This window comes from Lactuca sativa, chromosome 1 (assembly GCF_002870075.4).
Source record: "Lactuca sativa cultivar Salinas chromosome 1, Lsat_Salinas_v11, whole genome shotgun sequence".
Taxonomy (NCBI): domain Eukaryota; kingdom Viridiplantae; phylum Streptophyta; class Magnoliopsida; order Asterales; family Asteraceae; genus Lactuca; species Lactuca sativa.
The window spans coordinates 88651129-88674083 of NC_056623.2; the positions used below are offsets into that span (position 1 = coordinate 88651129).

General features: G+C 32.7%; 3 protein-coding genes across 3 annotated transcripts; 2 read left to right on the plus strand and 1 right to left on the minus strand.

Moving 5' to 3' along the window:
• The first annotated feature begins 133 nt into the window (after window positions 1-133).
• On the plus strand, window positions 134-5990 carry LOC111896945 (phosphoglucan, water dikinase, chloroplastic). The gene is made up of 19 exons (XM_023892918.3): window positions 134-553; window positions 811-1423; window positions 1522-1608; window positions 1692-1823; window positions 1912-2037; window positions 2114-2292; window positions 2363-2447; window positions 2654-2821; window positions 2904-2956; window positions 3076-3284; window positions 3378-3496; window positions 3611-3681; window positions 3758-3875; window positions 3982-4068; window positions 4174-4260; window positions 4321-4397; window positions 4505-4637; window positions 4714-4825; window positions 4923-5990. The coding sequence occupies exons 1-19, from the start codon at window positions 330-332 to the stop codon at window positions 5819-5821; spliced, it is 3579 nt and encodes a 1192-aa protein (XP_023748686.1). The 5' UTR covers window positions 134-329; the 3' UTR covers window positions 5822-5990.
• A 1863-nt stretch (window positions 5991-7853) lies between these two features.
• LOC111896907 (MACPF domain-containing protein At1g14780) lies at window positions 7854-11587 on the minus strand. Its single transcript, XM_023892875.3, has 7 exons — window positions 11096-11587; window positions 10398-10636; window positions 9784-9985; window positions 9619-9696; window positions 9231-9414; window positions 8887-9053; window positions 7854-8792 (listed from the first exon to the last, which is right to left on the minus strand). Exons 1-7 carry the CDS (start codon window positions 11351-11353, stop codon window positions 8076-8078), a joined length of 1845 nt encoding a protein of 614 aa, XP_023748643.1. The 5' UTR covers window positions 11354-11587; the 3' UTR covers window positions 7854-8075.
• A 2319-nt stretch (window positions 11588-13906) lies between these two features.
• Window positions 13907-15189, plus strand: LOC111896908 (ras-related protein RABA5c). The gene is made up of 2 exons (XM_023892876.3): window positions 13907-14383; window positions 14693-15189. The coding sequence occupies exons 1-2, from the start codon at window positions 14050-14052 to the stop codon at window positions 15010-15012; spliced, it is 654 nt and encodes a 217-aa protein (XP_023748644.1). The 5' UTR covers window positions 13907-14049; the 3' UTR covers window positions 15013-15189.
• Window positions 15190-22955: the final 7766 nt, after the last annotated feature.

Genomic DNA, 22955 nt, shown 5'->3' on the forward strand with positions numbered 1-22955 from the left:
GAATGGAAGGTACTACAACTCAAAAAAAAAAAAAAAAGCCTAATTAAATATCTGGTTTCAATTATTATTTTTTATGCCGACAAACATATGAAAAAAAGTGCAAGAAGACGCCGTGATCATACGGTCTTCATATATACCAATATATCCACGAAATGAAGGGTCAAGACTCTTTAATTAACACAAAATCTTTAATAAATGCTCATCTTTAGATCGCTCATGGGGATTTGATGAACCCATCTTCCACGTGTTCATCAACCCCTTAATATCTTCAACACACTCCTTCCAAGCTTCACAATCAAAGAACTTCTCTACATTTTCAATATTTTCCAATGGATTCTCTGCGTGTGCTCAATTGTTACTCTGCCACCAAGAATCCATCTCCTTTAGAAACCCAATCCGCAAGGGAATTCAGATTCCTCCGTCACCATAACCAGCAAAGAACTTTCCGGGTTGTGGGGTTTTCAAAGCCAAGAGTAACTCCTCATCGTGGCCATTATTTGGGATTTCAACATAAATCTTCTCCCATCGTTCGTGCCGTGTCCACCCAAACCAGGTTTCTCGTCGTTTCTTCACAATTTCGATATTTATTTGTGATAAATTCCCTTCATTTCTGTGTTTTAGAACTATGAATGTATTGATGGTATTGATTCGGGCCATGAATTCTACTATCTCATCTTTACTTCGGTATTATCATATGCTTACTTGATTATATCTATCGATCAGTGTTTCTCTATAGCACATTACATGTTCGACAAAATGTCTAAAAGAAACATCACAGAAGTAACTAACCTAACACCATGTGTTCTCCAGAGAAGAAGAAACCGGTGAAACAGGAATGAAGTCAAAAACCTCTCATGGAAAGGTCAACCTGACTCTCCGGCTAGACCATCAAGTCAAATTTGGTGAACACGTTGGAGTCTTGGGGTCCACAAAAGAATTCGGATCATGGAAAAAGAAGAAGCAATTGAATTGGACAGAAACCGGTTGGATTTGTGACATGGAATGTAAAGGTGGAGAAACTTATGAATTCAAATTTGTAGTTGAACAAATGGACAAGAGTCTGATTTGGGAAGGTGGTGAAAATCGTGTCTTGAAGTTGCCAAAATCCGGGAGTTTTGAGATGATTTGTCATTGGAATATGACCAATGAGCCCATAAATTTGTTACCTATTGATGGAAAAGAATATGAGGTGGAAGTAGAAAGTGTAAATGAAACTCAAGACAACAATGGTTCTTTAAATTTAGATGCAACAACTACAACAAGTCCTTTTGTGGAAAAATGGAAAGGGAATGAAGCATCATTCATGCAATCAAATGAACATGGGAATAGAGAAAAACAAAGACATTGGGATACTTCAGGGCTTCAAGGAGTGGCATTAAAGTTGGTTGAAGGTGACAAAAATGGAAGAAATTGGTGGAGAAAGGTAACTTTTTGTGTCCATTTTGGTCATTTTAGTGAATAGTGATTAACCCTTAATGTAATAATGTAATTTTTTTTTTCTTTTTATGTCACAAAATTAAGCTTGAAGTTATTCGTGACCTTGTGGTTGAAAGTATGGATGGTGTGGATCGTTTGGATGCTCTCATATATTCAGCTATCTATCTCAAGGTTTTGTGCTTATTCTGTGTCATTGACTTTATTTGACCAAATGCTTCTTTGATTTTCTTAAAGTTTTAAACTTTTTTTTACAGTGGATTAATACTGGACAAATTCCTTGCTTTGAAGATGGAGGTCATCATAGGCCAAATAGACATGCTGAAATTTCAAGACTTATATTTAGGGAATTGGAAAGAATTTCTAGTAGAAAAGATACTTCACCACAGGTAATTCATACGATTTCAACTCAATTTTGATGTTTTTCTTTCAATTTTTTACACCTATAACATATGTTTTTGTTTGATGATGTGTCAGGAGTTGCTTGTAATACGAAAAATTCATCCATGTTTACCTTCTTTCAAAGCAGAATTCACAGCTTCTGTTCCTTTGACTCGAATTAGAGATATTGCTCACAGAAACGATATTCCACATAACCTCAAGGTGATATTGTGATGTAAATTTGTGTTTTGAGGGTATTTTTGTCATTTTAACCTATCTAGGAATGTGTACATTTCAGCAAGAAATCAAACATACGATACAAAACAAGCTTCACAGATGTGCTGGACCTGAAGATTTAATTGCTACTGCTGCAATGCTTGAAAGAATCACTAAAAATCCAGGAGAATACAATGAAGCATTTGTTGAGCAGTTTAAAATATTTCATCATGAACTCAAGGATTTCTTTAATGCTGGAAGGTTAGTTATCTGTTATCATATTTCAATGGCACCCACAAATGTTTGGACATTAATCACTTCAAATTTGCAGCCTTACTGAACAACTTGAATCTATTAAAGAATCATTTGATGAAAAGAGAAAAGAAAAGCTCTCATCATTCTTGGATTGCAAGAAGGTATTCTTTTTATTCCATATTATCATAAACAGAGGGGTAAAATGGTCATTTTGATTCGGTCCAAAAAGAAACTTACTTTGTGTGTACATCACTTTATCCAGACAAACACCATTTAATTCATGACTCAAGGTTGTGGATGAATTTTGTAGATCTTTTAATGTTTTTATAATTCTCTTCATAATTTATATTTTTATATGATTTTATAGGCATTGGATAATTTTCAAGGAACACCCGAAGTTTCAAAAGGAAATGGAGTAGAAATATTGATGAATACAATAAAATCATTAAATAGTCTTAGAGAAATAGTTACAAAAGGTCTTGAAAGTGGTATCCGAAATGATGCCCCCGATACTGCAATAGCAATGCGCCAAAAGGTACTGTTTTTTTCCATTTGTGTGAAAAAAGACGTAAATGCCCTTCTCAACCTTATGTTAAATTTTGTTTTCCCTTTTATAGTGGCGCCTTGTGGAGATTGGACTTGAGGACTATGCATTTGTTCTCATGAGCAGGTATCTTTTCTAGACTGAATAAACCGTCTGAACTAGACTAAATGACCATTTTACCCCTACATCTATAAAACCAATTTCACAACCTTTATCTTTGTCTGAAAATGATTGATAAAATGTAGATATTTGAATGCACTTGAAGCTGGTGGTGGGGCCCAATGGCTTGGAGAGAATGTGAATTCAAAAAATGTTGACTCATGGAATGACCCGATAAATGCTCTTGTTGTGGGCATTCGCCAGCTAGGATTATCCGGGTGGAAATTACAAGAATGTAAAGCAATTGAAAGTGAACTTCTTGCTTGGAAAGAAAGAGGTTTATCAGAAAAAGAAGGTGCCTTTTCCTCTTTTTTATTTATTTATTTTTTAAAAATGATTTAACTTTGTTTGTAATAACAAAATAAGCATTGTTGTATTTGTTCTAAAGGTAGTGAAGATGGGAAAAGAATTTGGGCTTTAAGGATTAAAGCTACATTAGACAGATCAAAAAGACTCATTGATGAATACTCGGAAGCACTTCTTCAAATTTTCCCTCCAAAAGTAGAGGTACCTTTTTTACTTTTTACTTTCAGCTTTCAGTGTATATAATTTTTTAACTTTTTGTAAAAGTTACTTTTATATTAAATTTGTTTCACAAGATTATTCTTATGATTCTTGTAGATATTGGGAAAAGCTCTTGGAATTCCCGAAAATAGTGTACGAACATTCACTGAAGCAGAGATTCGATCCGGGTATAATGAGAACTTTTAATAATTATTAAAATATCAGATAATATAAATTTTCTAACTTTAATATTTTGGTGTTTAGAATAATTTTTCAAGTTTCCAAACTTTGCACGATGCTTTTAAAAGCAGTTAGAACTACACTCGGGTCTCAAGGTTTTGACGTTCTTGTCCCTGGATTGGCTCATGGAACATTAATACAGGTAACTTACATAAAAAAATAATAATAATAATAATAATTAGACCTCATTTTTTTTTTTAAATTTGATTATTATATTTGATATTTCTCAATCATGTTGTTTTTACCAGGTTGAAAAAATAATACCCGGTATACTTCCATCATCTGTTACAGGACCTGTTATTCTTATGGTCAGCAAAGCTGATGGAGATGAGGAGGTTAGAATAGTCTTTTTCTTTCTACTCAATCACAACCCTTGGATCAGATTCATCTAACAACTACTGATGTTTCTAGAAGGCTAACTGTTTTGTAACAACATGTAGGTGACAGCTGCTGGGAGTAATATTGTGGGAGTCATTCTACTCCAGGAGTTGCCTCATTTGTCACATCTTGGTGTGCGGGCCCGACAAGTAAGTTTATTATTATTATTATATTTTGTTAATATTGTGATTTGGTTGATTGTTTTATAGGAGAAAGTTGCATTTGTGACGTGTGAAGATGATGATAAAATCGCTAGTATCAAAAAGCTCGAGGGGAAATATGTTAGGTCAGTAATGGAATCCAGGATTCCAATTCCACCGGAATGGAATCAGGGATTCCGATTCTGCCGGAATCCAGGAACCAAACATTACCTTATGTTCTTTTGTTTTGCAGGTTAGAAGCATCCCCGTCGGGGGTCAATGTGATTCCGTCCACGGTGGAGGACGGAATTAGGGATGGCCCTGTGGAAGCTTCATCAAATGGGACTCCAAAAGATTCTGTTTCCAAATCCATCTACTCAAGTCAGGTAACACATAATGACTTTATTAACCCCAAAGATGATAAAATTTACGTTTAATAACCATGTGATGTTTCATTTGAAGGGTATTTCAAAGGCTGGAATCATACAACTTGCAAATGCAGATGTACAAACTTCTGGTGCAAAGGCAGCTGCTTGTGGTAGCTTAGCTTCTCTAGCTGCGGTTTCTGCTAAAGGTCAAAATAGTAAAATTAAAAATTTCCATCCCTTTTTTTCTTCATAAAAACGATGTTATTTTCATCGATTATGATTCAGTTTCTTGATTCAATACAGTTTATAGCGATCAAGGAGTTCCTGCTGCTTTTAATGTCCCAAATGGAGCAGTGATTCCTTTCGGCACCATGGAACTCGCAATAGAAGAAAACAAATCAAAAGAAGCTTTTGAATCATTATTAGAACAGCTCGAAACTGCAAAAATGGAAGGTGGAGATCTCGACAAGCTCTGCAACGAGCTTCAAAATTTGATCGCCTCCTTGAAGCTTCCGAATCGAATCCTTGAAAGTTTGGGAGAATTGTTCGAGGGAAACGCACGTTTAATCGTAAGATCAAGTGCTAACGTCGAGGATTTGGCGGGAATGTCGGCGGCGGGGCTATACGATTCAATCCCTAATGTCACGCTTTCAAATCCGGTCAATTTTGGGAACGCGGTTAGTCGGGTTTGGGCGTCTTTATACACGCGACGAGCGGTTTTGAGCCGGAGAGTCGCCGGCGTGCCACAAAAAGTGGCGACGATGGCGGTTTTGGTTCAGGAGATGCTTTCGCCGGATCTCTCGTTTGTGCTGCACACGGTCAGTCCGACGGACAACGATTGTAACTTGGTTGAAGCCGAGATCGCGCCTGGACTCGGTGAGACGCTAGCCTCTGGCACCAGAGGAACGCCGTGGCGGATCTCTTCTGGGAAGTTTGACGGGGTGGTGAGGACGCTGGCGTTTGCGAATTTCAGTGAGGAGATGGTGGTGGGTGGTGTGGCGGATGGGGAGGTGCTCCGGTTGACAGTTGACTATAGTAAGAAGCCGTTGACTGTGAATTCGGTTTTCCGGCAACAATTAGGGCAGAAGCTTGGGTCTGTGGGGTTGTTTCTTGAACGGAAATTTGGGTGTGCTCAGGATGTTGAAGGATGCTTGGTGGGTAAAGATGTGTTTATTGTGCAGACTCGACCTCAACCGTTGTAATGAGTTGTACTTTATGGTTTGGAGAGTGGAGATTCCACCTCAAATGCTGTAACAACTTGTACTTTAGTGGTGATTATGATGTTAGAAACCATAATGTTGATGTAGAATAAGCACAATGTGTGTAAAAAAATATCACATTGACCTTAATAAATGAGTTGATTGCATTTCATTCTTGTGTTTGATATGTTTTTGTTTGGGTTGGACATGTAAGAGAACAGTGTAGCTTAAGAAGATTATGTAAGCAAAGGGCTTGAAGACAAGAGCATGGGCAAACATCTAGACCAGACCGGATCGGCTCTTGGACCAGACCGGTTTAATAGAAATTGATAGACTTTAGACCGGACATGTTGAGAGTAGCTTACTCGGTTCTTGGACGCATTTGGACTAAACAGGACTGGCTCTTGGATCAGATTGGTTTTGTAGAAATTGATAGACCTTGGACTGGACATGCGGATGCTTATCGAGTCTAGGTCTAGGTCTGGTCCGGATTTCCAAATGCTCGCCCCTAGATGGGAGAGAATGAGTTATCACTTATTAGACCATGAAATAAGATTGTCATCACACAGGTGTGTAGGAAAATTTGTTCCGTGGCATAAGAAATATAGGGTCTAGTAAAAGTGAGATATTGCATGGTGTCGATGAGGCTAAGATAGTATGTGGTGTCCATATATGAATCGCTTATGGTTGAGTTCATTTTGACATTCGTGTTAACTAGTGTATGAGATGGTGTACAAGAAGTCATGGGCGACCTACAGGTCCATGTCATACACATATATAAGTTTAAGTTTAATGTATCCACGTTAGTTTTAAAGACACTGATGCTAAAATACGAAATGAAGTTAAATCGCTAGCAAAGAATAAACATGGTGAATTTGAGCTATTGGTATCAATAGTCTTTTGGTATTAAATACTATACATAATGAACTTTTTAGTAAAAATTTGCAATTTGATGATATGCTTCTTTTGATGTTTTTATTAAATAAGTGAATATTTTGATCGAGCTCTCCGAGGAGTTTAGAGAAACATGGTTCTCTAAGGAGGTTGCTAATTCTAAACAACTTTCGATTGAAATGAATATTGATCTAATATTCCCTCAAAAGTGTCTCATTCATTGGAAAAATAATTTGATGAGAATTCAAGTAATCAAGACACTATACTTTCACCCTAGGAGAACTTTAATGTTGATTACTTTTTATATATGTTATTGATCAAGTGAAAACTTCTCTTAAAACAAGATTTGAACAATATAGAGTATGAAACGAATTTTGGTTTTTTATTTCCAAAACAGTTAAAGGAATTTGATGACAAATATCTTAACTTGTGTTGTATCCGTTTGGAAGCACACTTAAGTATGGTGAACGATCTGATATTGATATAAATTAACTTTATAATTAACTTTATCTGGAGTTAAAGTTGCTTGACGATTTTTTACCGAGTGAAACTATCAACCTCATCGATGTTTTAAAATATATGAAAAAAGATGATTGTTTTTCTAATGCAATTATCACATATAAAGTTTTGTTGATTATTTTAGTAATAGTGACTTCTATAGAAAGAAGTTTCTTAAAACTGAAATTGTTAAAGTCATATTTACGATCTACAATATCATAAGAAATACTTAATGAATTAACAATGATAGCTATTGAGAACGATATATTGAATAATACTGATTACGGAGAATTGGTGATCAAATTTGCTTCCAAAAATCCTATGAGAGTTTCATGATTAATGTAACTATGTAAGATTATATTTGTATTATCGTTTTTTTATTTTGGTTGTTTTTATAATATTTATTGACTTATCGTGGTATTAGTGGTATTAATATATTTTGTTTATATACAAGAAATGTTTACTTACAACTCAGTTTTTATTTTTTGACCTTTCAAAATCAATGGGACACCCTTGGTAGCACGTTCAATGATTTCTTTGGGCAATCAAGTCTAGCTGAGAAAAATACGATTTACATGCATGTATAGTTGTATACTATAATCAAACCGATTAGTCATGACATATTTTCAAACATCTAAAACCCTTTGTTAAAAAACAATCATTATTTTAATAAAATAAATCAGTATATCAACTAATCCGTTCACTGTAACACTGTTCGTTTCGATACCTCCTTTTTATCTACTCATAAGTCATAACTCTAATAAACATACTGAATGCCGCTTTTCCTATATCTTATCTTATAGATCGTCTTTATGTACAATAAAATAAATACCATATCACACTCCATATATACACAACAAAAAGATCACTCATCTTCAGGAAAATCCAATAAAGCAAACTTCACGTGTAATCCTATCTTCCCGTCGTCCATCACCAACTTCCCGCCGGTCACCAACCAATGCCCCGGCATATCATGCGACCCCCGCACCACCTCTTCAATATCCACATACTTTCTCATCTTCGTCGACCGGATCGGCACCGGCGGCCCATCAGGATACACCCCGGAGTTAATCGTCGCCGGAAGCTGCTTAGGCGTATCAGCCACCGACCTTTGCGTAAAAGTAAAAGTCGAGCTCAGATTCGTGAAAATACTCGATTTCCGACCTAGGGTTTCCGCACCTGCCCATTCCGTTTTCCTAATCGTACAATGAGGAAGGTGAGTGAAGAGTAGCCGGAGGTGCAACACCGTTTTCGGCCATTTCCCCTTTGTTACGAGCTGAGCTCCGGTGACGATAAATACTCCTCCGCCTCCTGTTCCTTGTAACCAGTTTGGATCGTGTTTCACTACTGACGAACAGATGTTGGAGTATCGCTTCCATCTGATTGGTTCCAGGAATTGGGCGGTGGATTCGAAATCGTCGGACCCCCGCCACTGACATGGCCGGACGGCGGACGGCGGTGTGTTAGTCGTCATGATGTTTGGGAGGCTTGAGAGATGTTGCACGTGCACTGCTAATCGGTTGCTTTTCTTCCCTTCTAGAAACAATCGTAGACCAATTATCGGTTTTTTGTTACTCGAAACCTAAAAATAGTAAATTACCCATTATTATTATCATGTTATATTAAAAAATATATATTTATAATGACTTAATTGATACAGATAAAAATCTGTATACCTGAGTTGTACTAATGTGGACTTTAGGACCCAAGAAAGCAAACTGAAGCCAAGGGTATGACGTCATTCTTTGTTGATGACGAAGAGGTAGGTCGCAAAAAAGTGGGGCCCACTGTCTAGGAACTTGAAACTCCAAGAAACATTGTAAATCTTCTGGTGTAGGCTTGTCTGATTAACAATGAAAAGGCTAAAATGGTCATTTACCCATGACAAAAAAAAACAATATTTGTGTATACAATTGTTTATCCATACTGCACTTGAGGGTTAATATAGACAAATGACTTAATGGGTTAAGCCAAAAACTTATTTTGTGAAATGTAAGGGTAAAATGGTCATTTAACTTACAGCGTAAATATAAGTTGATTGCATGGCTAAGATATCCACTCCCGGGAACCCCATTAAGAAGAGAAGTAATTGGAACAAACTTGAACCGTATTGCTTCAGGGCTAGCAGCCACTGTCTGAAGCCACTTCATGTGACTTTTTGAAAAGACATCTCCGCCCCTCTTAGATCCGATAATCGTGAGTCCCTGTTCCAGTTTCAACCATTCTATTACAAACCATATATCAAGGGCAAAATAGTCTTTTTATGTCTGTGATGGACCAAAGACAATAAAAACATACCATAGGGGATGTACAAGTTAAAAAAGAAAGTTAGGGACCAAACACATAGATTACCCCAAACCACAGGGACCATTTGTGTAATTTACTTTTTTATTTATTTTCAAACTTACATCTTTGCTTGAAGTTTCTGTGATGTTAGTAAACTGAATGGTATGTGGCTCCAACATTCGGCTGAAAACCTCTGGAATCTGAAAATATATTTCTGAATTATTAACTGAAAACTAAAAAAAATAAATAAAAATTTAAGATGTAGAAACATGATTTTAAAATTTTACTTTTTGTTTGCCATCTTTTGTTTTTCTTTCGGGTAAAGAAGGACTTGCTCCATCTAAGAATAAACAGTCTCCAAGATCCTCTAAATGTCCTCTAAGCTCTGTGGGTGAAATTGTGGAAGATGATTTTTGTTTAACACATATAATATCTTGCCCTCCAATACCCATCCCTACTAAAATGTGGGTCCCATATGTCTGAATGAACCTGTCATACATACATACATACATACATAAACAATAAGCATACACAAAATTCTGTTTCTTTTTAACTTAATTGACTTAATGACTTGATATACAAATATACAATTGCATTTGTATCATTCTCCATTAAATAAACAATCAATTGTTGTTCAGCATCGTTTCCAAGTAGAAGGGTAAAATGGTCATTTAGTCAGTTTCTTTGTTTTTCCTGTTAAGTCTTGTATGGATAAAGTGCTTGATTGGGTAATATGTTTGTATGGGTAATTTTGTAAAGATTTAGGTCTGAACAAGATAAACAGCATAGGATTCCTCCTAATTGTAATATATTGCTTCCATTTTTATGATTCCAAATACTGGAGTTTATAATATGATTAGATTTTTAAAACGTATTTACTGTTTATTGTAAGTTTCTTTACCTGGCTAATAACGCGGGATTCCAATGAGTAGGAACTGACTTTTTTACCCTTTCTTGGAGTACTAATGGAGATGCTGTAAGGTGCAAATAGTAGAGGGAGATAAAATAGCCATCAAAAGCAAGATGTTTGGCATCTGCTACATCATTTAACCATGCACCACTTAGATCAAATAATGCATTGAAGTATCCTGAAGGCACTTTTCCTTGTACTGATGCTTTTTGATTAAGTAATTCTGACATCTGCAACACAAAATGATTGAAACATGAAAAGAAAGATAGTTAGATGAAGTTTGACACACTTTTGCAGACACCATAATCGACATTTGAAACAATTGATGAAAGTATAAGTCATTATAGTTGGTAAGAATGTATAAACATAATCATCATAGGTGCTTATTAACTCTGTAATGTTTTTTTTTTTTTCCATTATTAAAAGCACACCAGTGGTTCAATCGATTCCAATTCTAACTTGTTATAGGTTTTGACTTCATTTTCATAATTGAAATTGGAATTGATAATATTCAAGCTCAAAAGTCAAATCCATCTACACAGGCTTGCTTGCAGGGTTAACAAGCCATAGAAATGCTATTCACTCCATGTTTAACAGAGGATAATCGACCACAAATGTTGAATTCACGTGAAACGGATGAAGAATAGATTGATTATGCGAGAGAACAGTTGAAGAAAAAATTCTATCACCTGATTGAACTCCAAAACATCAGATTTAAATCGAACATGATCGCCTTTATCGCAATGAATATCCACAGAAACGCCAGAAATGGTGGCGCCGCCGCCAGGTAAAACGATGTCTCTCTTCCTCGACTCATCAAGCTGCACCAACCGCCCACCACCCGGACACGCCTTCGCAAACTTTAACCGGAAATCGCTAGCGAAATCAAACCCTAATCCTAATGAATCGAAAGCTCTCAACTCAATCGGCTTCTGAGAATAATCCATCAAATTACCAACTAATCACGAATCTCCAAGTCCAACCGCAGAAGAACTCTTGATTCTGATTTATAACTAAAACAGAAACCAAATCAAGATGAACCAATTGGATCAAATACCATAAACGCGTGAATTTAATACCAAGTTGAGACTTTGAAACTTCAGTAATCGGGTATAGAGTGTTGACTAGTAACCGATTCGACAGGTGAAGACACCAAAATTACCTCTAAATTTGGAGTCGTTTTGAATTATTGATGACAAGAAGGAAGCACAAATTGATTGAGTTGTCGAATCGGGTCGGATCGGGTCAGTAAAAGAATCGTTGACAATTCTTATATGCAGACAACAATTTTGACTGGATGTATTTAGTTTACCAACTCCAGCATGCTTTCTGACTTCTGACTTTTCGAAAAATTCTTACCAATCTTTTAGGTCTTAAACTTGATGTGAACGTTTGATTCTGAATTTTTTAAAATTAAAATCAAATTTAAATAATCAAGTATTATCCAAGGTCCGAATATTGAATCCTAACAAAACAATCCACTCATACCCGATAGTCAACTTTAATGTAAAACAGATAAATTACTTGTTAGCAAAGAGCTACCCAAGTGGAAGGTTAGTGCAAAAGGGAAAAGATATATCATTTTTATAATCTTTATGTCAATTTGCATCAATTCAACAACCGAAGTTCTTAATATATTTTCGTTATAATAAAAGCAAAATTCTTAACTTATTTATGGACTTATGGTCATATTAATTTCAATTTATATCGTATTTACCATTTTTTTATATAAATGAATATGTTGGAAGTTTAACTAGTACATAAATCATAGTTTCTCATTATAGCAAGAAAAAAAAAATTACAATGTAGTAATGTTTTTATCCGTCATCACTATTTGATCAAATATGCTCAACCAAGTGAGAATGAAGTTAATGATAAAGTCTGTTTGAACGTACTCCTAGACTATTTTGAAGATATTTTAGGAGATCTTTCATGAAACTTTGAAAAATCTTATTTGAATGATCTATTTCTTCGTGGGTCCGATTAATTATATTGTATCGCATTCATCGTAACAATCTATTTAAGCAAAAGTATGCATATTTTCACAATATTTTCAAATGTTCTAACTATTGTCGTGATAGTCCTTTAACAATAGTCAAACGAAATCTAAATACCTAAAATGACCATTTTGCACCCTTTCTCACGCCCTCTTATTATTCATTAACTAATTTTATTTTTGGAACATGTAGACATAAAAAACTTTTCATGGAACTAGCCCATTTTAGATCAATCTCAAGTCTCAACTACAGATAATATCCTTTGGTAAATTATGTGAATTTTTTAATGAATATTACTTCTGGTGCCTCTCGCTACAAGACAAAAAAAATTCAAGCACTCGTCATAACAATCTACATAGGCCCCATAAGCTTGTTAATGGATAGCCTTCATAAAGTTCATCTATAACATTAGGCTTGAACATAATTTTTTCGATTGGATTCATGGCGTTGTGTCACGCTACTTGATGTATCCGATCGATCATTTGGAAGGTAACATCATAAAGGAACCCAACTGACATTTTCACAACATCAAATATAAATGTTAGCTCACATAAATCATTATTGGATATTAGAATTACCAACAATATCTTATATGCTCTCGGATGTATTAAATTTTTTACATCAATCTTTGTCATGCAAATGATCCCAAAAATGTCGAAAACAACTCATCCCAATGAACTATTCGAAGGAGTCATTGAAGCTTATATCGTGGATCTACCATTTAAATGATTAATGAAAAACTTTATCTTTCATAGTAAGGAAAACAATTAGTATTATAACCCAATTGGTATTTATGTTGTGATAACACAAAATTGAGAGTTGCATAAAATGCTAATCATATGAGAAATACATAGATAACTAAATGTGGTAAAATGTATATGAGAATGTGAGGATTCTTGTTTAGGATTTCAATGGACAAGAGTGAGAAGGGATCCGATGGTATCTTGGTAGAGTCTAAGGCTTCTAATGGTAGATAACAATTGGGTTTTTAAGTTGTTTGGAAAACTATTTGTGTTTAATTTAATTTGAAACACTTTATTTGTTTAGTTTAGTATTATGTTTTATTCTCTGTGTTATTCTATGCTTCTTGATGAAGTAACATGACTTAATTTTCTATTCTCCTATTTACACGTTATCATTATAATAGCAAACTCATTGGTAATTCCAATTAGAATAAAATAGAAGAGGTATATAATAAAATATATATTTAAAAAAAAAAAAAAAAAAACACGACCACATCATTACCTCTCATACCTCATTCCAATTGGGATTATCTTTCATTGTTAGTGGTGTTTTTTTTTTAATATCTTTTATGTATAGCATTTTTATTGAAAAGTAACAAATATAGAACGAAATAGTGGTGAAAGATTGACTTCTTGTGAAATTAAAAATATTTTATTAAATATCATATGGAGGAAATTTGCATTTTCTTTTTTCTTTATAATTTTTTTGAGTAATTTGGCGGCCGAAAATGGGGTCCAATAATAAAAGCATCTCTGTCTCTGCAACTCTGCCAGCCTTTCTTCAACCGTTTCTTGCTGTCCACCCTCCCAAATCAGAATCACAACTACAAAATTACAAATTCAATCAAACAATTAAACCCCAAATCTTTCTTAATTTCACCAACAGATCACAACTCCACAAAAATGGACTCATCGGACGACGAAGGAGAGGAGTACTTGTTCAAAGTAGTCATCATCGGAGACTCAGCAGTCGGAAAATCAAACCTGCTATCTCGTTACGCTCGAAATGAGTTCAATATGCATTCCAAAGCTACAATCGGAGTCGAGTTTCAAACTCAGAGCATGGAAATCGACGGGAAGGAGGTCAAGGCTCAGATTTGGGACACCGCAGGCCAGGAACGCTTCCGTGCAGTCACCTCCGCTTACTACCGTGGTGCCGTTGGTGCCCTAATTGTTTACGATATTTCCCGGAGCACCACATTCGATAGCGTCTCCCGATGGCTCGAGGAGCTCAATAGTGAGTTTAATTTACTACGATCTGATCTCGTTTTGCTTTAGCTTAATTCGTTCATTATGTGCTTTGGATCAATTCATTTGAATCGTTTCTAGCTAGATCGAGATGCATACAAGTGTTTTGAAAATGTTTTTGACTGAATTTGAACACTTATGGACATGATCACATGAATCTGAGGTGATGTGATTTAATCCCATGTAGAAAAACTCTGATTGGATTCATAATTTGGGATCTTCCAGTTCAAATCCTGAATTTGTCATATCCAATTTCAAATTCCAATTCCTTTAACAGATTTCATTCCTTATAATGCAGCTCATTCAGAGACAACAGTGGCAAGAATGTTAGTGGGAAACAAATGCGATCTGAACAACATCAGAGCTGTGTCTGTTGAAGATGGCAAGAACCTTGCAGAAAAAAACGGATTGTTCTTCATGGAAACATCAGCACTCGATTCAACAAATGTGAAAACAGCTTTTGAAATGGTGATTCGTGAGATTTACAACAATGTTAGCAGAAAAGTTTTGAATTCAGATTCATATAAAGCCGAGTTATCTTTAAACAGGGTCACTCTTCCAAATGATGGTGATGCTGGATCTAAGCAAGATCAAACCAGATACTCTTGTTGTTCTTGATTTTTCGTATTCTTTTCTTGATTATTTTTCGAAATTAAATTTATTTTGTTGGATTTTATTACGTGAATGGTAAAATTTGCCATTTTTTTTTGTTTTTTTAACCATGTTGATTTGACAAACTGCATATATAATTATATATCTATTTATGTATCTACATTAATTTGAATTTTTTGTTCATCACATCCAAAAACTTAACTGAAAGCATTTTAATTGCTTGAGAATGTTTATTTATTCATTTTTAATAACAAAAAAGTGATAAATTTAGATTTTATTAATTATCTTCATCTGTTAATTAAAAGGTTAAACATCATTATTTGTTAATTAAAAAGTTAAAATCATTATTTGTTATATAAAAGGTTGGAAAACTATCTTTTAAATAATTGAAAATGTCGAAAAGACCAATATTCTAAATTAAACAACAATAACAATGGGTATACATAACATTAAATAAAAAAAATATTAAAATAAAACTAGATTAAGAAAAAAATTATATTACCTTGAAAACAATAATTATCATTTTAAAAACATCAAGAGTGAGAGCATGATAGAAATCTTAAGAGATGTCTCATTGGAGAAGTCAAAGAGTTGGTAATGTTCGACAAGGTTCTGTCCATGCTCAAAGACATGTATTATGTCATTGCAATTAGATATATTAAAGGTCGTGTGGTAGTCTCTTAATTTTTTTAATTAAGAGATTAAGAGCATATACTAGCCTCCTAATTTTTATCTCTCATTGTCATAGCCTCTTAATTTTTAAAAGAATGAGTCGTATCTAAATATATATAAAAAAAAAGAGCAGGTTTTGGATATACGCTAATTTTTCGAAAACTTTTTTTCCGCTTCTCTTTCTGTGCGTCCATTTTCCCTCCCACTCTGATCTCTTAAAAGATTAGATTTTAAAAATTATCATCTCTTAAAAATTCAGATCCTGTATGATTATATGTATTTTGGAGATACATGCCAAGCAAAAGAAATTTCTAACAGAAAATAAAATAAAAACTACTAGAGTACTTGGTTATATCGTGGCTTAGGGTATGTGATAGGGGTGTCAATTTATGACACGACACGACAAAAATACATAAGACGAAACGAAATCGAGACAAAATCAAAATTTGAATTTGTGTTTGTGTCAAGATTAAAAAACACGATGTCGTCTCGTGTTCGTGTTCATAAATCGACACGATTAAGCATGTGGTTGTCATGTTTTTCGAGTTTGTCGTTTTTGTCGTGTTATATAGCTTTAAGTATGAACGAAATACACTAATAGTTATGTAATATTATATTTGTCGTGTCGTGTTGTCGTGTTTTAATTTGTTCGTTTTTGTATTAATGAAAAAAAACACGACATCGTGTCGTGTCGTGTTCGTGTTATACAAAACCTTGTCGTGTTATACAAAACATTGTCGTGTCGTGTCATGTCAGACAAAAACACGACATAACTATCCGATTTGACAGCCCTAGTATGTGACAATGCAAATTGCAAAGACTTGGATTAAAATTATAGGAATGGCGTTTCGGTTGTAGTATCCTAATTTCTTTATGGTGATTAGAAGTTTGGAACATTTGGTAATGGGTTGGATCCATCAGAGGAAATCCAGAAGAGTCTTTTGGGCCCAGGGAAAGCATTGGGTCTTTAAATTTGGATCATCGAATGCCCCCTGCTGAGCCTATCTCTGCTGAACCCAACGAACCTAATGAAATCAGACCTAAATCACGTGTCATTCAAATCGAACGAAAAAGAAAGCCTCCACACCTCTTTAAAATCAAACTCGATATCTGCTTCTCATAGATCATGCGGAAGATCTTCTATCGACAACTTTGCTTCGGTGAGATTAAGAGATTTTGATGTTATTTGTTTTCATGAAAATGTGGACCAAAAGTCTTCATAGGTGATACTAAACAAGATTTAAAATGTCTACAGGTGTTTTCCAAAAGTCTTCATAGGTGATACTAAACAAGAAAAATGGATGTACATACACCCGTTATCAAGGGTGAGACTATATTGTTTAAAGGTGGGTTACTTGTCCAATCTAAATATAATAAGTGTACAAGTTATAAAAACAAAATAAATAAATAAAATAAATAAATAAAACCCTTAAGTATTTTAAATTACCTACGTTAATGTGTTTGGTAAAAAAAATAAAGAGAACTAAAAAAAAAGATATAACATATAGACAATAGAAAGCATATTATATTTATAATTTGAAAGAGTCTTATTAATTCCAATACGTAAACGATGACTAAGTTTTCTATTATAAATCAATGTTTCATTTTTCATGTTTCTACACCATAGGTTTTTCGATATTTGGCAATGTTTTAAAACCCGGGTCAACCTGGCCGGTTCAACCGGTTGGACCGTGACCCGGGATAGAAGACGGGTCAATTGAGAGCGTTTTTTTTTATAAAAATACGGATCGGATCAAACCGGTCGGGTTTCCCCTAAACCGCGGTTCAACCGCTTATGTCGAACCAGTTAAAACCGAATTGACCCGTTTTAATAGGGCTTGGATAGTTGGATACAAGCAGCGAACGCCAAAACAACGAGCCGTTTGCGGTTTCTTCACTGTTTTTCAATGTTTAAACTTTGTGGACATCAAATTATTGGTTTTATATGTTTATGCATTATACAGAAAAGTAAAAATATATAAAAATAGAAAAAGAACATAAACCGGGTTGACCCTACGGTTCAACCGGTTGAACCAGTTGACCCATGAACCGGTCATCACACCGGGTCAACTAAAAACCCGAGTTTTAAAACATTAGATTTTTTTTTGAATTTTTTTTTGCTAGCTTAAAGTATAAGGTTGTTTTATTGAACTTTTTTTTTGAAGGAATGACCAATATGGCTTCGGTCCTTTCATCACCAATTTTTTCATCACCAATTTTTATACATGCTGAATCGATTATATTTTTGGTTGAACCGACCTGACTGAACACGATTTTCTCTTGAACCAGTCCAATTAAATTTGGTTAGTAAACTACGTGACTTTAGTATTCTAGACTCGCCACTGCTGGCCATTAACCACGTTTATTTCTAAATGATGGTAAAGATGACGACGATGGTGGTGGTGGCAAAGGCGAATATGAAGGTTGTGGCAGTGGTTTCCCTCATAACGAAAATATGCCACAAAAATCTTACAAACACACTAATATGTCTACTTGTAAACCAACATCAATACTAAAAGGAAATTAAATGCGAACATGAAATTCTTATTTAAGGATCCGACCATATACCATAGTCTAGTCGAAACCTTGCACAATCTTGTATTCAGATAGTCAAGAATTTCTTACAATCTTACTTTGTATGGTAAGTTTTCCTTCATATGCACACTCCTTACAATGATCGTATTACATCTCTCAAAGATACATATGTTGTTCTTTAGATTTTAGTATTCATCCATACAAATTGCAAACGTCTCGTTAGTCAGTTTACACAGATATCATATCAACCGGACAAGGTGCCTTCACATTCGTCACTCCACTGTTGGTTAGTACGTCTCGCCTAAAGACTATCATTTTGTAGTTGTTAAAAAGACAACATACTATCTCTCGATATAACACAAATATAGAATAGTAAGGGTTGGCAAATGTTGTTTCCAAGACATGATGGACTCCAAATATATTAACATAATTACACATATCAATACCAAACGTCATATTTATTTTTCTATGACAACAACAACATAATGTGAAATTAGTTTGACATAAACATACGAAACATATTGATGTCGACCTTCACTTTCTTCGAGAAAAATCTCTATATGACAAGTCTGGTTGTTAGACGTTCCATCTCAAGATCAACTTGCTAATATCATTATCAAATGTCCATCAATATTTCAGAACAATTTTAGCATCGAGTCTCCTCCCACTCTTGATAAGGGGTAGATTAGATATATATATTTTCTTGTCAATAATTAGATATGTTGTAGTCATTGTTATTTATAAGTCGCTTAGGATCTCTATTAGGTACACTTAATATCTTTGATGTAGAGATAATCATGATTGAATGACCATTTCCAGTCACAAAAAAATTAAATTACATAAAATAGAATTAAAATACAGATTTTTTTATTAATAAAATTCAATTTTCCATAATGTAATTATCTTATTTATAATAATTTAAAGGGAAATCTCCAGAAAAGTTCTAAAATTTTAGTCTAATTTATGAAAAAGTCCCGAACTAATTTTTGTTTACAGAAAAACACAGAATACCGGCTAAAACTTTGTAAAAACCCTTTTTGGCCGGTTTCGTAGATTTAGCCGGTATTTTGTCCTTTGACGTTAGTTTGCTCAAAATATTAGGACTTTTCTGAAAATTACCCGATAACCAAAATATTAGGACTTTTTTAAAATTACTCTGGAATTAATGGATATTATTATTAACAAATCATTTATAAACATAATTTTTTTTATTATAAACAAAGAAAATACATTTGTTGCTAATTTATAGAAATAGAATGGTCGACTATGTACTTCTCTATTGTTTATTGACCACTTCAAAGTCTATGTTCTTCCTATGTATCGTTGCGGGTGTCATAGTGAGAAATACTTTGTTAGGCGTGACCAATACAAGAGTTGATAATATTATTAATACACAATCAATAAGTGTCTATTTGTTATCAGGTATGATGCTATATAATCACATGCTATTAGAAAATATCATTACACGAACATATAAATCTTTCATTATGTTCTTTAACCTAACTACCACCTAACCTCCAAACATTACCCGGTAACAACCATAAAATTACACACATCTATCGAGAGTGAAAAGTAAACTTTGAATGACAATTTAAATAGATAATAACCCTTCACTTGTTTCCATACAAATTATCATTCACGGTTCATTTTTCACATTTTATAGATGTGTGTTAGCCGATGGTTGTTAACATGTAAGGTATGAATGTTGGTTTGTAGTTAGGTTAAACAACATAAGAGGAACACCAACATTAGAGGAATATTAACTAAGTTCATCTCACCATCATACTCACAACAATGCATAGGAAGAATGTAGAGAGTTTGAGTGGTTATGAAGCAATAGAGTACTTAGACCACTAATTTATTCCTAGAAAATAGCAACAAATATATTTTCTTTTTTTATAATAAAAATATTTTTTATGTTTATAAATGATTTGTTAATAATAATATCCATTAATTTCATGGTAATTTTAAAAAAGTCCTAATATTTTGGTTATTATTTAATTTTTCGAAAAGTCCTAAAATTTTGAGCAAACTAACGAAAAATGACAGAATACCGGCAAAATCTGCGAAACCGGCCGAAAAGGGTTTTTTCGATGTTTTAACCGGTATTTTGTGCTTTTTTGTAAATAAAATTTAGTTTGAGACTTTTTCATAAATTAGACTAAAATTTTAGGACTTTTCTAAAGATTTCACTAATTTAAAAACCATAATATAACCGGTACAAAAATCATATTATTTAAGAGATAATATACTTCCTACTTTGTAGTGAATTTATAAAATTAGAAGATTATTCCTAATAAAAATAAATTCTAACAAAAAACTATAATAAAGAAACCTTTTAAAAAAAACCTTAAAAAAAGTTATAAGGTTGTTAGATATTTAAAAATTAGTTTCCACCGAATTATAGTAAACGGGCAGCTTGCGTGAGTACTTACGCATTTAATCGTTAAATATATGAAAAAAGAAATTAATTATGTTTTAATTAAATTAAAAGAAATGTTAGCAAATCGTGGATTCAGGAAAGTTGTCTAGAGCCCCTAAGATTTTCCACTAAAACTTGTTTTATATGTTTCTGATTATCAGTTGCTTTATAACATGATGATAGTTGCATTATCGAAAAAGAATTATATCAAAAGTTTGGAAAACAAGCATAATAAACAATCAAAGGTCGAATGAAAGCTACATAGTAAATGTGGAAGACGTCATTCTAGGAATTGTTTTTTTGGAACAAGTTTTCATTGCAACCACTGTATAATTTAATTCTAATTTAAAAGTATAAAAGCTGATATGATTTCGAATTTGCATGCATGACATCATGTGTATTTTATAAAATAGCGGCTTACTTATCAGAATGGCTTCATATTTGACGATTTAATAGACTATACATATATCATGTAGATAAATAACCAATTTCAGAACTTATATATTTTAAAAAATACATATGATTCCATGTATGTATATGAGAAATAATGTCAGATTTGACACATATTAAACCGGAAATATAGGTCACAACTCACAATGAAAATTACTTTAAAAATTAGATGATTTTCATTGACCGAGATAAATCAAATAATAAAAATAAACAAAATATAAAATTTTTATTTATATTGCCCATTTATAAACAAATAAGATAGCCATTCATCACATACAAACTACTTTTCATTTTCATCTAGCCATTTTTTTGGACTAATATTATAAAATCCCTAAATTTTTAACATATAATTTGAAAAAGCCCTAATATTTTTTTTATTATTGCTATGACCACAACTTTCTCACATAATTATTGTTCTAGCCCACTTAACGAGTTTTATGGTTAACTTGATTATTTATTTATTTATTTTTTTTGCAAAATCAATCCTAAAAAGTTTAAATTTGGTCCCTGAGGTTTGCAAAAAATTACACTACATGGCTTTTTAACATTATTTTTCGTTTTTTGTATATTTTATTTATTTTGGGTTATATATATATATATATATATATATATATATATATATATATATATATATATATATATATATATTATTTTCTTTTTTATATATATTTCATTTATTTTCCTTTTTTAACTTTATTTTTCAACAATCTAAACTTTTTTTTACCTTTTGTTTTCTATATATATTTTTTCTATTTTAGTTATTTACTTTTATTTATTTAGATTCAAGAACTTGAATTCAATTTAAATTACCATAACAAGTTTTTTTTATAGAGACCGACTCCTATTATATTTTTTGTTCTTTCTTTTATTGTATTACCAAATTAAAAAAATATTATCTTCAATATAAACTGTTGATATCACATATAAAAATACGATTTAATTTGCAAGTTGTACAACACATTGCAACACTAACTCTCAATAAAAAAAATCTATTTTTATTTTAATTTTAACTTTTTCATAACATAAATATAATAGCACTAAAGAAAAAAAAGAATAAAATGAAAATAAGTTGGACTGAAATTACAAATATAAACATAACTATTTTATTTATTTGAATAAAAATAAAAAAAAAATTACAAAAACTATAAATTATCAAAATTGTAATATACTCTAATATATTAATACCTTTTACATTTTTTGAAACAAAGTTAGAAGTACAAAAAAAAAACAAATAATTGAAACACAAATAAGAAAAAAAAATAAATAAAAAGATAAAACGGTTAGAAATATAATATGAAAAAAAAAACTATAAAAAAAACTCTAATATACTCTATATATACACTAAAAAAATAGAAAACAAAAGGTAAAAAAAAATCAAATTTTTGAAAAATAAATTTAAAAAAATGAAAATAAATAAAATATATATAAAAAAGAAAATAAAAATGTATATATATTTATAAAAAAACCCAAAAATATACAAAATATATAAAAAACAAAAAATAATGTTAAAAAACATGTGGTGTAATTTTTTACAAACCTCAGGGACCAAATTTGAACTTCTTAGGACTGATTTTGCAAAAAAAATAAATCAAGTTAACCATGAAACTCGTTAAGTGAGCTAGAACAATAACTCTACGAGAAAGTTGTGGCCATAGCAATAATAAAAAAATATTAGGGCTTTTTTCCAATTACACGTCAAAAATTTAGGGCTTTTATAATATTAGTCTTTTGTTTTTTTTTTTTCTTCAGTTTTTTTATTTATTTATAAACTTAGAATAAAAGTACTATATTTAATTTAAATATAAGTTAGAGCCAATTCGTTAAAAAAAAGAAAATCATATTGATTGTATGATTGGTTGGAAACCTCTAG

Excerpts from the sequence above, each read along its gene's own strand:
- LOC111896907 (XM_023892875.3), bottom strand. The coding sequence starts at position 11,353 with ATGGATTATTCTCAGAAGCCGATTGAGTTGAGAGCTTTCGATTCATTA. Across the intron at positions 10,637-11,095 it reads ATGTTTTGGAGTTCAATCAG|ATGTCAGAATTACTTAATCA; the intron begins GTGATAGAATTT and ends TTTGTGTTGCAG. Across the intron at positions 9,986-10,397 it reads AATCCCGCGTTATTAGCCAG|GTTCATTCAGACATATGGGA; the intron begins GTAAAGAAACTT and ends TATGTATGACAG.
- LOC111896945 (XM_023892918.3), top strand. The coding sequence starts at position 330 with ATGGATTCTCTGCGTGTGCTCAATTGTTACTCTGCCACCAAGAATCCA. Across the intron at positions 2,293-2,362 it reads GATTTCTTTAATGCTGGAAG|CCTTACTGAACAACTTGAAT; the intron begins GTTAGTTATCTG and ends TCAAATTTGCAG. Across the intron at positions 2,448-2,653 it reads CATTCTTGGATTGCAAGAAG|GCATTGGATAATTTTCAAGG; the intron begins GTATTCTTTTTA and ends ATGATTTTATAG.
- LOC111896908 (XM_023892876.3), top strand. The coding sequence starts at position 14,050 with ATGGACTCATCGGACGACGAAGGAGAGGAGTACTTGTTCAAAGTAGTC. Across the intron at positions 14,384-14,692 it reads ATGGCTCGAGGAGCTCAATA|CTCATTCAGAGACAACAGTG; the intron begins GTGAGTTTAATT and ends CTTATAATGCAG.